The sequence below is a fragment of the Lonchura striata genome, chromosome 1, assembly GCF_046129695.1.
Source record: "Lonchura striata isolate bLonStr1 chromosome 1, bLonStr1.mat, whole genome shotgun sequence".
Taxonomy (NCBI): Eukaryota; Metazoa; Chordata; class Aves; order Passeriformes; family Estrildidae; genus Lonchura; species Lonchura striata.
Window position 1 is genome coordinate 26,554,475 of NC_134603.1, and position 19,599 is coordinate 26,574,073.

Below are 19,599 nucleotides of genomic sequence, written 5' to 3' on the forward strand. Positions count from 1 at the left end.
TTTACAGCCTATAAGGAATTTTTTTTTTTTTTTTTAAGTTTTAGTGATGTGTACACATCCCATATGGTTGCCTGCAATGATATTCTCAGAGTCTAAAAAATATGTGGTCATTTCCAGCTAGCGCCAACCACTTGGAAACTTTCTCACTTGTAGGATGGTGATTGAAGGAGTGAGGCAGTCCTCATGAATTCATGATGTAATGCACTGCTTAGATTGTTTAGAATATGTGTCCAAGGAGAGATAGACTTTCTCTTGAGAAATCTAAACCAGAAGAAACAAAAGTTCAAGCAAATACTAAGCTGTAGGATCTATGCAGCAAATTTTGTTTCCCTAGTTGTTGTTCAGTTCACTGATTGCCTTTTTTATAAGAATAAACAACTCTGCCCTAAAATATCATGATGCTAAGCATAGTTAAAGTTATGCCATCAATATATATTTGGATTAGATGAAAATAATCAGTTTGCAAGTGAGGTATAGCAAAGCTTAGGGGTCAAAGAGTAATACCAAGGCAATGACCAGAGTGGTGACTTCTGGAATGTGGTGAAAGGACTTACTGGGAACTCTTGCCTTTTTTTTTTTATATATCACCAGAAAACAGTTGCATTTATATATTGATTGATATGTTCAAAGCCTTGTCTAAATACTTGCAATGTTGTGAATAAGAACATTGGGAGGCATCACTCATTTTTGCTAACAAAAAGTGAGTGATGATTTTCCAAGGAACACCTCATAGGCCTTTGGTTCAACCAGAATTGCTCTGACTCCAGACTAATCATTGTTTTTGTTATATGCCTATCACCTTGATGTAGTCAGTGGTTTTCTGGGATCCAGGCGTCTGAATGAACTCCACGGCTACATATAATGAATGAGTCACAGAAAATCATAAAAGAAAAAGCAAAATCTAAACTCAGGAAAGATCAAGAATGTTCTAAGTAGGAACACATGAATAACTTCTCAGAAAATGCACAAAGAGGGACAGAAAGAGGCAAGAAACATTAAAGCAACTGGAGGTTATGGAATCTTGTGGGCAATCTCCATTCCCCACAATATTATGGTTATCAAAAGAGTAGACAATTCTTTCTAAAAGTATACAATTTCTTAACTATCAGGCAGAAAGTTGCAATGTTGCACCCATGTTCTTTGTTAGTTGGACATTCATAAACCAGAGGTGTTATTGGCTATTGTAGGAAGAGAACTCTGTCCAACCCCCTTCCTAGGACCATATCCAGATGGCTTTTGAATATCTCCAGGAATGGAAGCACCACAACATCTATGGGCAAATCTGTTGCCAGTGCACAATAAAAATGTGTTTCCTTTGACTGGAGAAGGAGCCTCATGTGTTTCAGTTTGTAGCCATAACCTCTGGTCATGTTACTGGGCACTGTGGAAAAGAGCCTGACTCCATCTTCTCTGCTTCTTACTTTCAGATATTTCTGTACATAGGTAAGATTCCCCTGGAGCCTTTTCTTCTCTAAGCTGAAAAGCCACAGTTTCCTCAGTCTTTCTTCATAGGAGTGATGTTCTAGTCCCTTATTCATCCTCATGGCCTGATAAGTTTATTTTTTTTCTCTTTTTGGGACCAGTTAGGACAAATTCAGTTAGAATATTCAGTACAGCATTCTTATCCCTGCAGAGCACTTAATATTTTTCTAAAAGCTATAAAAATTCTAGTAAGAAGCAGAGACAGAGTCCTTTAACATGAGCTGTATGATTGAGTATTTACATCTACTAGAAGTTTTATTTGCAGAAATATTTCCACTGGTCTGGGCCTCTGCCAGACTTTGCTAGAGATTTTTGTTAGTGATTGAAGAAAATTTCCCTGAGCAACTAATGAATAAGGTCCACATTCTGAAGTCAGTTATAAATATGTTTGAGGAAATGATCAAGAGTTTCTTTCCAGGCCAGGGATTTGTGTCAGATTGTTATGCCACTAACCCACTCTCCACACAGACAGTAGAAATAGTGAATAAACAATGTAGTTTCTGCCTTTGGAGCTGAGTAGTGTCTAATCTCTGTTCCAGGCATATTTCAGTTGCTGAAGGACAGTGCTTTATGTAGACCCTACATCTGCTGCTTACTGATACATTCCCATCTGCCTGGGATCTGTAAATGGCTCTGGCCTGGTGCTCCCAACAGCCCTTTTACAGCTCCCACTTCTGCTGTTCTCAAGCTACATTGCTTTTCCCATGTGTAAGTGTGGGAAAATAAAGGAAATTATTTAGAATATTTAAATTAACTTGAATTACAAATGAGAGGAATTCAGAACTCAGTTTTAAATACATTTTACCTTTTTACTTTTGTCACTCCTTGGATGTCAAGTTTGAATCAAAGTCACTTACAATGCAGAGCTTCTGGCTTTAGGCTGCAGCCTTCATTCTTGAGGTGCATCTCACTGAGGAGTACCCTTTTAAAATTATCTGTGTCACCATACATGTGAGTGGAGAAATTCCAGATTTTCACCTCTCTGCTGACATACAGTATCATGTGTTAATAAATCTAGTTTTGTACTGTTGGAGACTAATATGGTGAGATTATTCAGTTTCACATCTATTTTGTAGCTAGAACACAGAAAAATCAATAGGCAGATACAAAATAGAACAGTGGAGGTGCCTCAATTAATTTTGAACTGACTAGCTGCAGCAACACTGAACCCAATGAAGCCAAATTTATTCTCTTCTGTGACCCACTTTGAGGTAAATTCTGCTACTTCTAGTACTGTATCTAAGTATTTACTGTTGTACAAGCTGGAACTTAGACATCCCACAGACTTGTCTGAATTATTAAGTCCCTTGCTAATTTTTGAAATCCCTAGTGAAGATTATTGTGTCTAAGAATAATGTGCCAGTGTCTAAGAATGTATCAGTGTCACATGTAAATTATTTCTTGTGAATTATTATTTCACAATAATTCACAAGAAAATAGGTTGGTCACTTTCTAGTTTATGTCGATGGAGAACGAAATTTTGCAAGTTTGTATTTTGACCTTTTCTTTCTGGCATTTTCAAAGCAATAAAAAAGATAATTTCTTGGTCTGAAGATGCTTCCTTCATTTTAATATCTTTTCCACACTACTATACAATCTACAAGAAATTGATATATTTGCGAACCTCACTGTACTCTGAACATGCAAACTGGTTTTGGTTGTTAAGGATTAGTTATCTCAACTTAAAACCATGGGTAGTAAACCAGTCATGACCATTAGACTTCTGTTTTATCTATCATAATTCTTATTTTAATTCTGTAGACATTAGTGATAGACTAGGTAGACTCTCCTGAAATGTGTGTGCTTTTTCTTGGAAGTATTTTTCTTACATGCATCATATACCCATTCACATCAGAGCATTCTGTTAAGAAGAAAAAACGCCACTGATGAGGAACTGCTGGCACTGGAGGCAAAAGGAAGGAAAGACATCAGAAGATTTCATGTAATGCTCTGTGTAAACACCTGGGTTTATTTCTGGCTATCTGTCTATCAAATTGTCACTGAAAAGTCTGTATTTGCTGCAATAGGTAGGTCTGTAATTAAACCACACCATTAGCTATGATTATTTGACCTAAATTAAGAAATAATTTGGTCATATGGATACTAATTCTAGAGCTAGCTTATTTATCCTTACTATAGTTAAAGCCTTCAATCCTGTTCACAATTACATCAGCACTTGAACTACTAAATCCTGTGGTGATCTCTGTAAGTTGCAAGCATAAATGTGTGCTTTTTGAAAATACAAATCTCCTGAATTACTCAGGCACTTAAAATCATTTCACTTATAGTGTGAAAGTGTATTAAAAAACAGAAGTCAAAATATTTTGAAATTATGAAATATCACAGTTTTACTCAGTGCAGATAGGAATTCTGCTTGCAGATAAAATCTAAAAGAGGAATAGGAATATATGAATAATAATTATATGTAGCTGCTCTACTGAAGATATTTGTGGATTTGTTTTTATTCGTACTTTATTAGACTGATTTACTAAGCCTTCGGGTTCATAGGACATAATTGTATTGTAGCTTATACTGTCATTCAGAAACATTAATAATTTGCTGCTAAGTTTTCTTCTATCTTAGAAATCAGTAATGTCTCTGAAACTCTGATTATCTTAATAATATTCTTGTTTCATCTTTAATGATAATACATCAGTTTTCCTTGTTCTTAATTAGAGTTTGGTGTTAACATACTGTTTTAAGATCAGTCTTTCTTCCTAAACTAGCAAAATCTGAATGATTAAGATTCCTTGGTATGTTTAATACACTTTGTTAGCCCATTCTTTATTCTTTAGAGGTGAAAAAAAACCAGCCATGGGAAAAAGTTCTATCTGTTCCATAGCCAGATGATCCACATAGCATAGCATAAGTTACAAACTAAAATGAAAAGACTTTTTCATCATGTCATTGAAAAACCCCAAACCCTAGGTATGTAATCAATGACATCCAAAATCTGGAAGGTAATACAGCTCATGTGCTGAGCACTTACAGGTTCCATGGATGCCTGCAGAAATGTTGGGTCCTCAACAAATTCCTGTCATGTCTACAGATTTCATCACCCATGGATTCTGTTTCTCATTTCCTTTATGATTATGAAAACAGAAGGTGGAATTAGGCTGAAGAAAATTTTCTGGTGGGAAAAATGTGTGAAACATGGGTTTAAAATTTTAAAATGTTTAGATGAATGGGACATAAGCCTTGAAGTTCTGTTATGGAATAAAAATATTTTTAGGGTAATTTTATTTTTGTTTTTTCTGTTTTTTTTTTATTTTCTTTCCAAAATGAAATATTTTGTGTCCGTGTTTTTCTGAATTACTCCTAACAGTAAAGCTAAACTCCAGTGTTCGTTAATAGGTCAGCAATGGGATTTAGCATAGAAATCTACTGCAAGAAGATGCTTAGTAAAGATAGACTTTAGCTTCAGGTTCTCTGGAAGTTAATGGAGATAATGAAATATGATTAAGCAAAAGAGGTTTCTTTAGTTCATTTTTAAAATAGTAGAAAGAATGACTCACATCAGCAAGTTCAAATACATGAAGGGCTGCTTCAGAGGGGAAATGAATAATTGATTTCCTTTACCTGTAGCAGGTAAAATAAAAAGTTACAGGCTTAAGTTACAGGCTTAAATTCTAGTAAGAAGGATTAAAATCTAAAGGAAACCTCACAGCACCCTACTAGAGAGGGAAATGGTGGAACCTGTTGCCTTCCAGAAGTGTTTTTCTGTTGTTACACGAGAGATACCATGGATCTTGTTTTGTAGCAGGACAAGTCCTGCCCAAAAACTTGACTTGAAGTAGCAGTATTTTATCTTCTTAAATTGTATAAAGGAATGAAACCTATCACCTGTTTGGGGTCTGTGCAAAGGGTTCCATTGGCATCCAAGGAACTGCATGTTAGATGGATATACTTTACTATTTCTTTGTTCCAAGACCAATGATTTCCTCAGAATGAGGCTTGCCAAGACACTGTCATTGACTAATTTCAGGAGAGGGGAGGGAAAAATTTTTCTGTGTATAATTTCTTTTATAGCTTGCCTCAAAAGTACAAGACCAAGAGAATTTTTGTTCCTTTCATTCTCCTTCTCATACTGTTTCTTTTCCTTTTTGTTGTTTTGCCTACCTATATATTATCTGGGCTTAAAGTTAAGCTTCTCCTCTATAGCTCACAGCATTTGGGCTATGAACAATAAAATCTGTATTTATTTATACTTATTATATTTCAGTTATCTGGTAGTCTGAGCCAAGGTCCTTCCAAAGTTTCTATACTTCATGTGAAAACTGCAGAACCAGATTTTCTGTCTTTTTTCTTGTTTCATAATCCTTTCTCATAAGGACAGAGTAAAGAAGTTTGTAACACTAAATGCTACTAGCTCTCAAACATTCACCAGCCTGGAGGTCAATTTGTCTGAATTTTCAAAAAGAAACTTACTTTCAGAGTGTCATCTGACTTTCCAGTATGTTGGCTGTGACTTCTAGTCTATTTTGAAGTCTGAGGGAAGACCCAGGTGGTCTCCTTTCTTTGTTCAATGATTGGGGGTGGCTTTCAGGCATCCTGTACTTACCTCGCATGTAAGACTTTTTAGATAGAGAAAGGCTATACTGTCCTCTCCTGCTGTTTCTAAGCCAACCCTCTTTTCCTTTTCTGCCAAGTGTCTCTGCAGTGGCACTCTCCTAGATTCCAGTTTGTTCTCCCTGCCCCACTTCTTCCATGAGCAGTAGTCCCCAAGATATTTTTTTCTATCTCTATATTAACAGCTTTTCTAATTGAGATATCTGAATGTTTAACTTCTGGCATGTTTTCTTTCTTGCAATCCCATACTTCTGACTTCCTCAGTTATGCTGCAGTGAGGGTGGTTTTGCATGGTGATAGGTGACCTCCCAAGCTTACCAAGCAATTTTTTTCTGCCCTTAGCACCTGAGAGCTTCATAAAAATCCCTAGTCTGTATCTGCATACCAAATTCTTGCTGAGAAGGTGGCACCATTTTACATAACCGTGATATGCTACTCAGAACTGTTTTTCTTCCCTTACTATTTGTTTTGATATCACTGACTTGAGAATATGAATATGAAAATAACTCCATACTTAAATGTTCTCATTGTAAACATTAATGCAAAGAGATTCTGCATACTACGCTGAAGTCAACCCATTCTGTGTCAAACTTATTTATTTATTAGCTCTGTGGTCTTGTTTCCACTTAGTACATTGCTTTTGCCAACATTCAGGCTGTCTGGCCTTTCAGAGCTATCTTCCAATAATGTAGGGAAGAACAGGCTTCATCTGCAAAGTGGTACATAAACAGTTATTTCTGTACTTACCCAAATCTTGCACACACTTAATGTACACAAGCTCTCCCTTAAAACTGCAAAGTACAAGAAGGTATGAATATGTAAAGTTGTATGTAGGTACTGATTGTAGCAATTCACTTATATTGTAAATAAAAATGTTTTGCCATTTATTAAACAACATTTTCTTTTTCTGAATGGTTCCTGTATGTAGAGATAGTGTGAAGGTGAAAGACTTTAGTCTGGGTCTTAATCCTGTCTATACCTCCCTGTCCTGTTGTATTTCCCTGTTGTGTGGAGCTCACAAACAGGTTGTGGGCTTGATCCCTGTGGGCCATTCACTTAAGAGTTTGATTCAGTGATCCTTGTGGGTCCCTTCCAACTCAAAGTATTGTGTGATTTTGTGATTTTGTGGTTGTTGAGTTTGTGTGTGAGCTGCACAGGTAAATGTGTGTTTAAGATAAATATATTTAAATTAGAAATATCTGAACTCATAACTGAAGATTTCCACAATCTTTAATTCCAGTTTGATCTTTTACTTACTCTGAGCCAATGTTCACCTATAAAGCACATTCAGTGTTAGTAAAGTGAACCTTAATAATGAGTTAATTTGAGGTGATCATCTTCACTGTGTTCATAAAGGGGGAGTGGATCACAACCATGGTTAACCTGTTGCAAAACTGAAATGGTGGACTGAGAAAGATAAATTTAAAACTGAAAATAGATCCATAAGCTGGTGTTAGGCTGCATATAAACAGTGTAAACACAAACAGGTAAAAACCCAGAAGTGTTGTATGAGGCAGAGAGAGCCCACAAAACACTATAAGGTGTGGTGGGTGGATATCATTCATTAATGAAATAATTCAGAATCTGTGAATTGTGAAGTGATATGTTTGAAAGAGGTAGCTGAATCAATTTCTTTTTTTTTTTTTTTTTTTTGTTAATGAACAGAAGATCAGATTAATAGGGTCACAAATATTTTGTTACTGGGGGGAGTGAAATTGCAGCAATCCGTTTTAACTGAGTGTCTTGTAGATTGGCAATATATGTACCTTTCATTCTAGTGAGTACTTCCAACCCTCAAATGAAAAGACATTTTTAAAGCTGTGTCAGTGCCCTCACTTCCTCAAAAGTTTTTTACTGTTTTCTTTATAATCTTGATTTTGAGAATGCATAGAAACATGATAACTGCAGCTACTTGTTTATGAAATGTTGCCTCAAGAGGACAGCATGTTTCTGAGGGCTTGTCCAAGGGTTCTTAAGATAGTGGCTTTAATGCATAAAGCTTTCAGTAATTTGGACCTGACACTTCTACACAATTGAGAGCATAAGCAGTTGTCATCTTGATTTAAAAAAACAGTTCCTCTTCTGAGAGAATTTTCTCTAAGTGAAGGCAGACTCTGCTACTTCACTATGTCCTGGACAGCTGCTTTGCCTATAAGGATGTGATTTTGATATTCTTCTCAGAAAGCTGAATGTCTCCCTACCCTCTCTTTCATGCTCTTCGAGAGACAATAACAATTTAGTGTAAATGTGTGAGCTATTGTGGATTTATTATTGTAGATGGTGAATATTATTATGTGCCCTGTGGGCAGTCAATTGAATGTGGCATATATTGTAGATTTATATCTTGTCTGCTTAAAACTCTACTTAAAGTGCCTAGAGACAGGGTAAGGTGCTTAAGTTGTAGCTTCAAATAAATAAATAAATACATTAAATAAATAATTGAAGCAGGCAGTTTCAGATAATGAAGAGAGATGGCTTCTGGGTAGAAAACTCTGTCTTACAACAACAAAATCTTTAATAAAGAAGGTGAAATAAAATTCCCAAAGAATTTCTAATCTGCAGCTAAAACAAATAAAAAACCCAAGCACCCAAACTAACAGAACATATACTTGGTGAATTAGAAGCTTCTTTGTGTATAGTATACAACTAAACGTTAGGGAGCATTTTATTTACCTCTAATTTCTATTTAATAGCCACTGCACTTGTCATTGCAGGTATGGTTACAAAAGTATGGCTACCTTCCACCAACTGACCCCCGAATGTCGGTGTTGCGCTCTGCAGAAACCATGCAATCAGCTATAGCTGCCATGCAGCAGTTCTATGGCATTAATATGACAGGAAAAGTGGACAGGAACACAATTGAGTAAGTAACCAGTACTGAACTGCTTTTGACTTTTCTGTTTCAAGCAGGGTAAAATAGAGCTGGGAAGCAGCAGTGTAACTGGAGTATCCAAATAGTGTTGCAGCTTCAGATGGGGAGGTAAATTGTTTCTCTCTTCCTTGCCTTTTCATTTTCTTCAGCTTTTTTGTTTCATGGTAGCAGGTCATCACCTGCCTAACTGCTATCTGCCTTTGGGCAAGGGATTGTAAACAAGATGTCCCAGGGTTACCTAAAGTAAGGGCCAAAGGGTTATCATTGTGGAAGGGAAAAAACATTTTTTAAATTGGCAAGAATACATGAAATGTATTACAGCTGAAGGAGTCTTGTTTTACTGGAAAATCTTTAGTGTAAATTTATTTATTCTTATTTATTAAATTTGGCAGGATCCACCGGCCCATTTGTTTAGTGGTTTCTAGTAACAAAAAAACAGCTGTCATGATTTTAACATGCAGTAAAACTGAATTAGTTTTTCATGCCCTTTTCAATTCTGAAATTGTTTTAGTCTCTCAGTGCCTGATTTTGGTGACCGAATGGACACCACAGAGAAACTCTGCAGAACAGAGCTATTAAAGGACACTTTCAAACAACCCTATACTATGCAAAATTTTTAAATTGTGCCCCAAAAAATATAATAACAAAGACTATTAATACATAATTAAGAGAATGTATCTGGGATTAAGACAGCAGGAGCAGGGCAGTGATCATGCCCCTATACTTCATATTGGTGGGGCCACTCCTGGAATCCTGCATTCCATTTTGTGCCCTTCACTGCAAGGAGGACATTGAGGTGCTGGAGTATGTCCAGAGAAGGGCAATGTAGCTGGTGAAGAGTCTGGAGCACAAGTCCTGTGAGGAGCAGCTGTGGAAATTTTGGCTGTTTAATATAAAATAAGGAGGCTCAGGGGGACGTTATCTCTCTCTACAATTACCTGAAAGGTGGTTGTAGCCAGGCAGGGGTCAGCCCCTTCTCCCTGGTAATAAGTGACAGCACAAGGCTCAAGTTGCACCAGGGGAGGTTTAGATGGGAATTAGGAAACAGTTCTTCACCTAAAGGGTTGTCAAGCATTGGAACAGGCTGCCCAAGGAAGTGTAGATGTGGCACTTAGGGACGTGGTTTTATGGGGGATTTGGCAGTGCCATGATAATAGTTGGAATCAATGATTGTAGAGGTCTTTTCAAACTTAAGTTCTTCTCTGATTTGAAGTGCTTGTTCTCATTCAGTTGAATTGTGCTAAAGATTTTCTTGTGATTTCAGAAAAAGTTACTTTGCTTGAAAAGCAAGCAATAACTCAATCGTGCTGTCACTGAATATCCAACATTTGCTTCAGTGAATATCCTTTTACTGCTCTAAAATTCTTATTTGGTGGGGGGAAAAATCGTCCTTCATTTCCCACTTACCACACCCAACCTTATGTGTCATCTTTTGTTATTCTTTTATGGTAAAGTAGCTGACATTAATGATTTTTCTATCATTTAGAGTTTAGGGAAGAGACTACACAAAATGCTGGCAGGATTGGAAAAATCATTTTATTCCACTGACATACTCTATTGCATTGAAAAGCAATAAAACAAGGCAGATTTTGTGGTTGCCCTCAGGGGAGGTGAGCTGATCACACAACCCTCAGTTTAGGAATTTAAAGGACCTTAGACCATGCAATGCAATAGCAGTAAATGCCTTGTGAGAGAGCCATGCTCAAAAGTGTTTATGGTCCTCTGCAGGATGAAGAGTCTGTGCTCTTCATACAGCTTCAGTGACTGATCTTTGAGGAGAGAGTGCTGCCAGTAACTAGGACCCTTTTGAAGACACGTTAGCAGCAGCTTCATCAGAGACAATATATTTCACTAAAAGTAATATAGTCTGTTCACAGCAGCGCAGAAGAGACAGAAAGGGGTAACCTAAGGGAAAGCAGAGGCCATCTCAATTTAGAGTATCAGCTGGAGAATTAAAAAAAAAAAAAAAGAAAAACAAACAAACCCAAAAGTCTAAACTCAAATGGAGATGGTTAATGTTGCTAATTTGGCATTTTGGCCAGCAAGATTTTCTACATTTCTGAAATTTAAGAGATTAAGAAATCCATCTATGCAGCAATCCGAAATATTAATCATATAAAGTGGTGAAGATTGAGTCTACGAGATTTTTTGATGCATGATTTTCTTCCACAGAGAAAGATACATTAATCTATTGCAATTCACAAGGTACATGTAACTCATGCTGGATGAATGCTGCATTTACTTAGATATTTGGGGTTGCATTAAAGGCTTGTCACACTTACAGTGGTGTCAAAAAAACAAACCAACAAAAACCTGATTTTTCAATAAATTCTGGCCTCAAGGTACCATCAATTCACATCACAGAATATTCGTGAGAGATATAATTAGATTCTAAAGGGTAGATTATTTTTCAGTTGTTCATTTGTGGCATTATTTTGTAAATTTTTGAAATTATTTTCCCTTTCATCTACACAGAAATAGGTCTTTAGGTCTTTCTTTAGGTCAGAAATATGTGACAGCTTGTAATTTGTTTGTCTGGGATTAATATGCTATAATAACTAACAAGGCTGGTGCTGCAAATAATAAATAAAGCAGGAACCTCAAAAATATGTTCTTATCTTATGCAAGAGGATTTTCCTGCTTCTACACATCTTGAGAAGAGCTTATGATGTGCCTCTTTGTCTTCAGAAGCACAAACAATTAAAAAAGTTATAGTAGCAAATTTATAGGAACCAACTTTGGGGGTATTAACAAAGAAATAATGTCCTGCAGCAGCAGCACCATCAAATGTCTCCAGGAGGGATTTTGCTGCTCTGAAAAAAAGATAATCCCTCAATGAGTATTTTGGTATGCATAAATATGAACAGTATTCATGCTCTCCCTACTACTCAGCATTCACTTGTTTTTGCTATTTCTTTTTCTCAAGTGTCTTGGAAAGAATGATACACACTTATTGCTGGGGTAAGGAAGAGTGGGTGGTAGGAAGAGACATCCTTATAATGGTGTAAAAATGTGAGAGAAGTTCTGAATACAAGTACCATGACAATGGCTAACCCAATGAAAATAATGACTAATGTTTGCATGGAGTGCCACAGTATTTTCTGTATTTTGTTTATTTATTACCAAACACAGTCAATGTTTCATGACAAAAGACATTTCTGAAACTGGAACCACTGTTGGCATTCCTGGTCTTCTGCATCCCAAAAAAAAAAAGAGTAGTTGTCTTTTCTTAAAACTGCTATACATGTTTATTCCCAAGACTTGTTTTGCACTTTTGAGTCATACACTGCAAACTTCTGAATATACAGATGGAATGGTCATGTACAGGATGCTGACTAAATCTGGGCAATAATAATAAAACCTTCATTTTATTCTAATGTCATCCTTTAGAAATAAGTGGCAAATATGCTTATTGCAATGCTTAGATGAGCTTCTAACCAAGTTTATGCTCTCTGCTGTTTCTTTATTAACTATCAGTCACAAAGTAAATTCTGAGCTGCTGATATTGATCCAGAGGTTTATTTTCTTAGTAAATTAGTAATTTTTTGTACAAAAGTATATGTAAGGTCTGCACCCCCAGCAAATATCCAATGAGAAATCTTAAAAAAGGCATCATCAGGGCTGAAATACATCTTGCTCTTTGACTGTTTGCTATTACTTAGTAAGTGTCAATAAAGTCCTGTAATAACAGGCTATGTGAGCAAAGAAAGAAATATATAGCTATTTATCCTCACTAGAATCTTAAGGGTATAATTCAGTAGTTTTCTTAAATAGACATCTATAGTTTGTCCAACCACTAAGTTGAATTGCAGTAAGTCAAGTTGAACCTCCTCTTTTAGTTTCCTTTTTTGTGATAACTCTGTCCCAAATAACCCCCAAAGACCAACAACAACAGAACAACTGTGCAACTTTAGGAGCAATTTTGATAAAGGGATAAAGGTCCGTTTTGATAAAGGGATAAAGCAGCTGGAGCCTTCAACCAAAGGTATGGTTTTTAATGTTTTGATCCTGTGAGGGTAAATTTTTTTCTTGAAGGCTTAAGAATAATAAGAGACAGAAAGAGATTTTTCCTCCTAGAAAACAAAGAACAAAACACGGTTAGGCAACTGGCTTGAGATAGTTTAGTTTCATCTCTCTACTGGAAGAGCATCACAGTTTTGCTGAATATTTTTCTTTTGATCTTTCTAGATTTACTGTGAGTCTAAAATACTTAAATTTTCCTGACATATATAGCTCCTCAAGATTCAAACTAATGGAGATAGAAGAGGAATATGATATGACATAGTGTACAGATAGAGAACATTAGTCACAATTAAGCCTCTTTATTGAGTACTTATAAAATATTAATTTTGAAGAGCTGCTGCAGAAAAGATTTCTACAAGTTCAAAAACAAAGTGATAAAAGAGAGCCAAAGTCATTACATGTATGCACCTTTTAAAAATGAAATGTATTTCAAAACATTTCAAAAATGTCAAAAAATAATCAGGAATATGGAAGACTTTGATGATATTTTGTTAGAAGAATCTATATTTGGAAGAACATAGAAATCAATGTTTTATTTGTCAATTCCCCCAAGGGAAGAACATATTATGTGCTAAGTATCTGGAATGTCATGAGCATTAATGATTATTACTAAGAGAAGTCTTCTTCCCAGTGAGAGTGAGAACAATTACTATTGAAAAAAATTAAAATATAGAAATCAAAGAAAAATTTATGTGTCTGAAGTTGTTAACATTTTGCCTCATTTCTATGCTCAAAAGTACTGAACTCCAATACTAGTCATGCACTAGTTTGTTTAAAATTTGACATCTAAACTTAGCTCAGCTAAGATCTAGGTGATAGATTTGGCGATGTTCCAAATCTTCGGCTGTAAATTGAATCTTTCCTTAAATTTTACATGAAGATAATTTCCCAAAAGATACTGAACCACCCATGCAATGACTTTGATTTATATTTGGATTTATGTTGTGTGAACTACATTCCCAGACCTCATTTAACAATAGTAAGAACATTAGTGGTCCAGACAGCATGACAGCTTGGAACATCCCCTCCCTGTCCAAACTAATAAGGGCACAAGCATGTACCCTTGGTAGGTACATCCTACTTCAAAATCAATGCGAGAACAAATTGTGACTGCTTGAATTTCATAACATGTTATTTTGGGCTGCAGTTTGTTTTGTTAAAAAAGGATTGTCAGTAGTTCTAGTAAGGTAATACAATGTTGACTTTTGGATCCACATTACCTACTGTTCTTGACTTTCAGTATTAGTTCTAAAGTGTGAAAAAAATTTTAAATTAACAAGATTTTCTGTAAGATTATTGAATCTTTTGACTTGAGAAATTATTTCAATAGCATTGAAGATTAATTTTTAAATTCAGAACTTGGATTATTTACTCTTATTATTATTATTTACTCTTGCCAGTGAGCAAACCCTGTTATTAAAATAGGTCTCAAATCAATTAAGCTAAATAATGTAAACTTTTTGGAGAGGAGAAAGGTTCATTCAATGGCTTTTAAGTCATTCCCCTTGAAATGATAGAACTATGAGTGATATATTATATATTTTTACAATATCTTCCTTCAGTGTTTCTAACAAAATATAATTATTATTTGGTTTTACTTTATTCCTTGCTTCTTGCTCTTGATGTAGGGATATCACCTTAAGGTGGCAACACCAATATGTTTACATCTTTTTCTGCAATGTGTGTGTGAAGTTTCAACAACATACTTTTTATATATCCTTATTAAAAAATATTACTGATAATGTGTCTAAAACTTTTTGAAGGTCTGAGCCAATTTTAATCACATGAAATGTAAATATATTATTTTACTAAGAATAATATTACTGCCTTTTGGTCTGTAACAGAGGTCTACATCTGTCCTTCATTTTGTTTCATTATTAGAGCAAATTAAACTTTTCAGTAATATTTCATCCCAAAAATCCTTACTGTCTACTTCGTTGCATTGTTATTTTATTTCAAAAAAACAGAGGAACCTGAAATAAAGTTGCAGTGTGTTTCAGCAAATGCTGGTGGGGTAAGGGTTTTGAGATTTTTTGCAGTATGGTCTTTGCAGGCACTAGGGAAGCAACATATTTTCCTGGCACATCAGCTGTTTTATGGGCTATATGTAAATATTCTGACTAGAAATTAGAACAAACCATTCTATGTTATTTGAAACGTGATTGTGAACCTGATATCTTCAATTAAGGTAGTTAAAGTTTTAGTTTTTAGTTTTTAGCTCCTGACCTGCACTACTCAACAGATTTATCTCACGTCAGATATTTTGCAAGCTCTTACCAGTGCCATCTTGGTATGATCCAGAAAATTTTGTACTTTCCCACAGGCTGGAGAGCTTAATACCTACTTGTGCCTTTGAAAATCAATTTGCTATATACCCATAGCTACTGCATATATGAAGTGTTACAAGTATAACTGTACTTTTAAACCACTTCATACACATTTATCAAAATATGTGAGGCTGATGATTGACTGTTTGCTTATTTGGAGGTTTTCTATTATCTGTGCATTTTTTAAAGGGAATCTACTTTCTGACATGACATTTCAAATTACTTTTCTGTCATCCAATCACACATATATATAGCTGCTGTGTGTACATTTATTTGCAAAACAATGCCAGTTTAGTGCTCAGAAATTCATCCATGAAAGTCTGAATATAGGATATGACTACTCTTCCGGTAAATGCCATTGAAAAACTATAGATTTTACATAAATAATTTTTTGGCATGATACAAATATAGTCCAATGAACTGGAGAAAGTAACAGAGGAGATTTTTCTTTTACTTATGCAGTAAAAGACTTTATCTTAGTCTCTTCCTGTTGGTAAATCTTCCTGCAGCCATTCAACTCATATAAAATAATTTCAGCTGTGTTTTATTTGAACTAAATAGTGCCTAACACTACAAGTGAGAAACAGTTCAAGGATATTGCTGTGGAAAATATAATTTTGAATTAGATATCATCTTAATTATAATATGTTTTGAATGCTGGCAAATTTAAATTTTTTTAAATACTGAAAAACAATGAAATATTGCAGAGCACTGTAGAAATACAACCCTTCTCTGGGAAATCTAGTGCTGCTGTAAAGATCATTTTTATTGTATGTGATTTAGATTTTTCAGCTGGATTTTGTGCAGAACTTTAAATACTTTTAGGCAATAATTCCTGAGTTAAATATCTCCCTTAGAAGCTTACAGTTGCAATGAGATACTTCTCATTGTGCGGAAAAAGAGCAAGATAGTACCCTTTTTGATACTTGATAGTATCAATTTCAGTATCTTGAATTAAAAGAACGCCAACAGTCTGTTGTATTTATTAGTTTATATGTTCTATAAAATTATATATACAGATAATTGTGTATTTTTTATCAGGGATGCAGTGGTTATGATTTTTGTTCGTTGTTGCTTTAACTGTGTGGTGCTGTTTCTTGCAGCTGGATGAAGAAACCTCGTTGTGGTGTGCCTGACCAAACAAGAGGTAGCTCCAAATTTAACATTCGTCGGAAACGTTACGCATTAACAGGACAGAAATGGCAACACAAACATATCACTTACAGGTACCAAAGATATTCCTATAGGTACACAAATGTCACTAGTAGTGATGACTTTTCATTTAAAGTAAATATAAATTCCTGAATGTTTTTCAATCCTTTGAGAAATTTATTATTACTGTATGATACAAAAGTGCTACATTTGATACCTCCTATAAGTACGTATGTGCTGCATAAGAGACAAGTTGTTTTCTTGAATTAAAATTGCATGTATTTAGAAGCCAGTAAGTTCTCAGAAGCTTACAGCATCAATTTAACATCCAGTATTTCCTTAAGGTTACCTTTCAACTTTCTTGGCAACTTCTCAGGGAATAGTAGTGCTGTAATGAAACTCAGATTTCTAATTAAAATGGGTAAAATAGGGTATTGAAAGGAGTCAGTCTCTGAAAAATGTAGGTGCATATGGGTCTGTTCTAAGTACAAATTTATTTGATTATAATTTGATGAGTTACTGACCCAACCATTTCCAGTCTAGTTGATGATGGGTATAGGAGTGTGTGCAGGGCAGTACTCCTGTACTCCTGACTTTGGCATGTAGTAGCACAGTGTGCCTGCTGTCAAAACTGAGTCCTTGAAGGGAAAGTTAGATGGAAACTTTCATGATGTACTCACTAGAGATCTGTCAACTAGAGAAAGTGTCATCATGTATATAATATAAAATCCATAATCTGTCAGCAAACCAAGGATTCCAGTACAAACTGTTGGAAAGTTTACACAGCCTCATCATGGATTCCTGTAATATCTAACAGGGATAAGTTCTGAGGAATAATATAGTTTTCAAATTCATTAACTGGTGCCATTACTCATGAGCTCATACAAGTATTAAACTTAAAGTTCATAAGCCCTAATTGGCATATAGACTGTTCCTCAAACCCTGGTGAAGATATAGTTTCATTAGAAACCCTATGTCACTAGTGTGGTTTATAACTGAATTAGACAATTCTAGTTTAAGACATTACATTCTGATATAACACCAAACAATAGACAGCTGACTGACTTGGGGTTGGTATCTTGCATTGGTTGAAGTCCTTTATTGTTAATGTAAATGTAATTTATAGTTGGTTAGAATAAAAATGCCCACCTACAGCACTTTACATCTATTTGCATTTTAGAATTTAAACACAGTACATGGACACAGAAGGTATGAGTAGTCATCTACTACTCATGTGTGGTTTCCTACCACTATGATTTGTACAGTCTGATTCCCTATTATAAAAAATTACAGGATTTTTTACAACAGTCTAAATCCTACCAGTTTTATATCTTCTGGACTATAACCCAAGGCATTAATCCAAATAACAAATGAAGGTGTCCAGTATTAAACTAAGTGACAACTATCTAGTAATCTTTCTCACTTTGAAGAATTTATAGCAGTTCCTTATCTCCTACCTTCCGTGTTCGAAAATGTTCTCTCTCTCACTTTGACAAGACCTCCAGTCGGAGCTTTGAAGTGAATAAGTCTGTAATATTTTTTGCAGTGAATTACAGTACAAAGACACTTAAAATAGAAACCCTAGATTTGATTAGAATAAAAAAAGGATGTTATATTATCTTTTTGAATTCAAAAATAACCCAAAGCAAATAAAGACCAAAAAAAAAAAAAAAACAAAACAAAAAACTAAGATTATTTTCACGCTTTGCACCAATTCCCTGCTTACAGGCTTATAATATGTTAAATGAATGACATTTGAACCTGCTTTGTTTCCTAAAATTTTAATAATATCTCTAATATCATTTGTCTGTTCCATTTTTCTCTGTGCCACCCCTCAGTCTCTTTATTACCTGCAGGTTTCCAGCTGCATTCTGTGCTTTCCTGGCCAGTTGAACTTTGCAGTCTGAAGTGTGCTTGCTAAACCAGTTTACCAATTCCTCCACAGAAAGAGCAATTTCTCCTTCATTTCAGTGCATGCTGCAGCTTACAGTTTTTTGGAAACCAAAATCAAAACCTCATAACAAATACTCCCAAAAGCAATCTCCCAACCCCTGGAACTTTTCCATATTTTCAATGTGTAATTTTTCCACCTGAAAAAGTTCTGCAAAATTTCAAGATGAAGTTTCAAAGAAGTGACTTAAAACTACAATTATAATTAGAAGTTACATTGATAATATATTTTTCCCCATAATATATTTTGAAAATTTATTATGTTCTTTTGGCAACATATTAAATTTTGGATTTAGGTGATATTTATTCTTAAATGCAATGTGTTTACAGACAGAACCAAAATACGGATTTCCAGCACTGGGAATATCAGCATGGAATGTGCAATGTGGTCCATTAATTATGCTTGCTCTCCCTCAGGGAATGCAGCTTTCTTCTCATTTGAACTGATGTGTGATGTTTGTTAGAATTTCTGTTTATGATTAAATTCTGCCTGGTATAGTTCATGCTGATAAATCTTGTGAATATTATTAGTACATAGGTTATAGACTAACATGCCTTTTACAAAGAGAGAAACAGAAAGTAAGTATTTGAAATGTTTACCAGACAGAAGAGTGTAGGGGTGAAAGAGAACATCTAGAGTGCACAAGAATTACAACCCCTTTACAGAAAATGCTACAGAGATCTTAATGATACAGTCTTCATATTTCCTTATTAATTTAGGCTGACACAACAATCTCTGAATATTGTATAGAATCAGAGAAGAAATTTAAGAAAGCTACAAACGGATTTTTAAGAATTAAAATTTTTTAAAAAATGTTGAGGGGGTATTTATGAAGGCATATATGATTCTCAAAAATATAATCACCTTCTCTTTTGCTAGGAAAGTAAATAATCCAGTACTTTAAAGAAGGAGCAACAATGTGAATCAATAAAGTTATCAGTTTTGTAAAAATAGAAGTATTTATGTGTCCATTTTAGACAATCATTGAATATGAAGCCCTCCTCATTAGAATTCTGTGCATACTCTTCATAATCTGAACTCCAGCAGTCAGTAATTTCTCAATTGCCCAGATTATTTTATCTGCAAAAATACTTTTGCAAGTAAAATTGGAAAATGTTCTGTAAAATTAAAATATTTGCCTTGATTTATAACCATGACTTAGAACTTGTAATGATTTAAAATAAAATAATAATTGAAAAACTATTATGATTTATTTTTCTTGC

At 34.9% G+C, this 19,599-nt stretch overlaps 1 protein-coding gene across 2 annotated transcripts in view; it reads left to right on the forward strand.

Annotated features, from left to right (window-relative positions):
* MMP16 (matrix metallopeptidase 16) overlaps nucleotides 1-19,599 on the forward strand; it is a 163,669-nt gene that overhangs the window by 73,470 nt on the left and 70,600 nt on the right. For both annotated transcript variants that reach the window (XM_021543180.2, XM_077782977.1), the window contains 2 exons: nucleotides 8,766-8,914; nucleotides 16,377-16,499. In XM_021543180.2, the coding sequence (XP_021398855.1) occupies nucleotides 8,766-8,914; nucleotides 16,377-16,499 (272 nt within the window). The remainder of the gene's footprint in view (nucleotides 1-8,765; nucleotides 8,915-16,376; nucleotides 16,500-19,599) is intronic.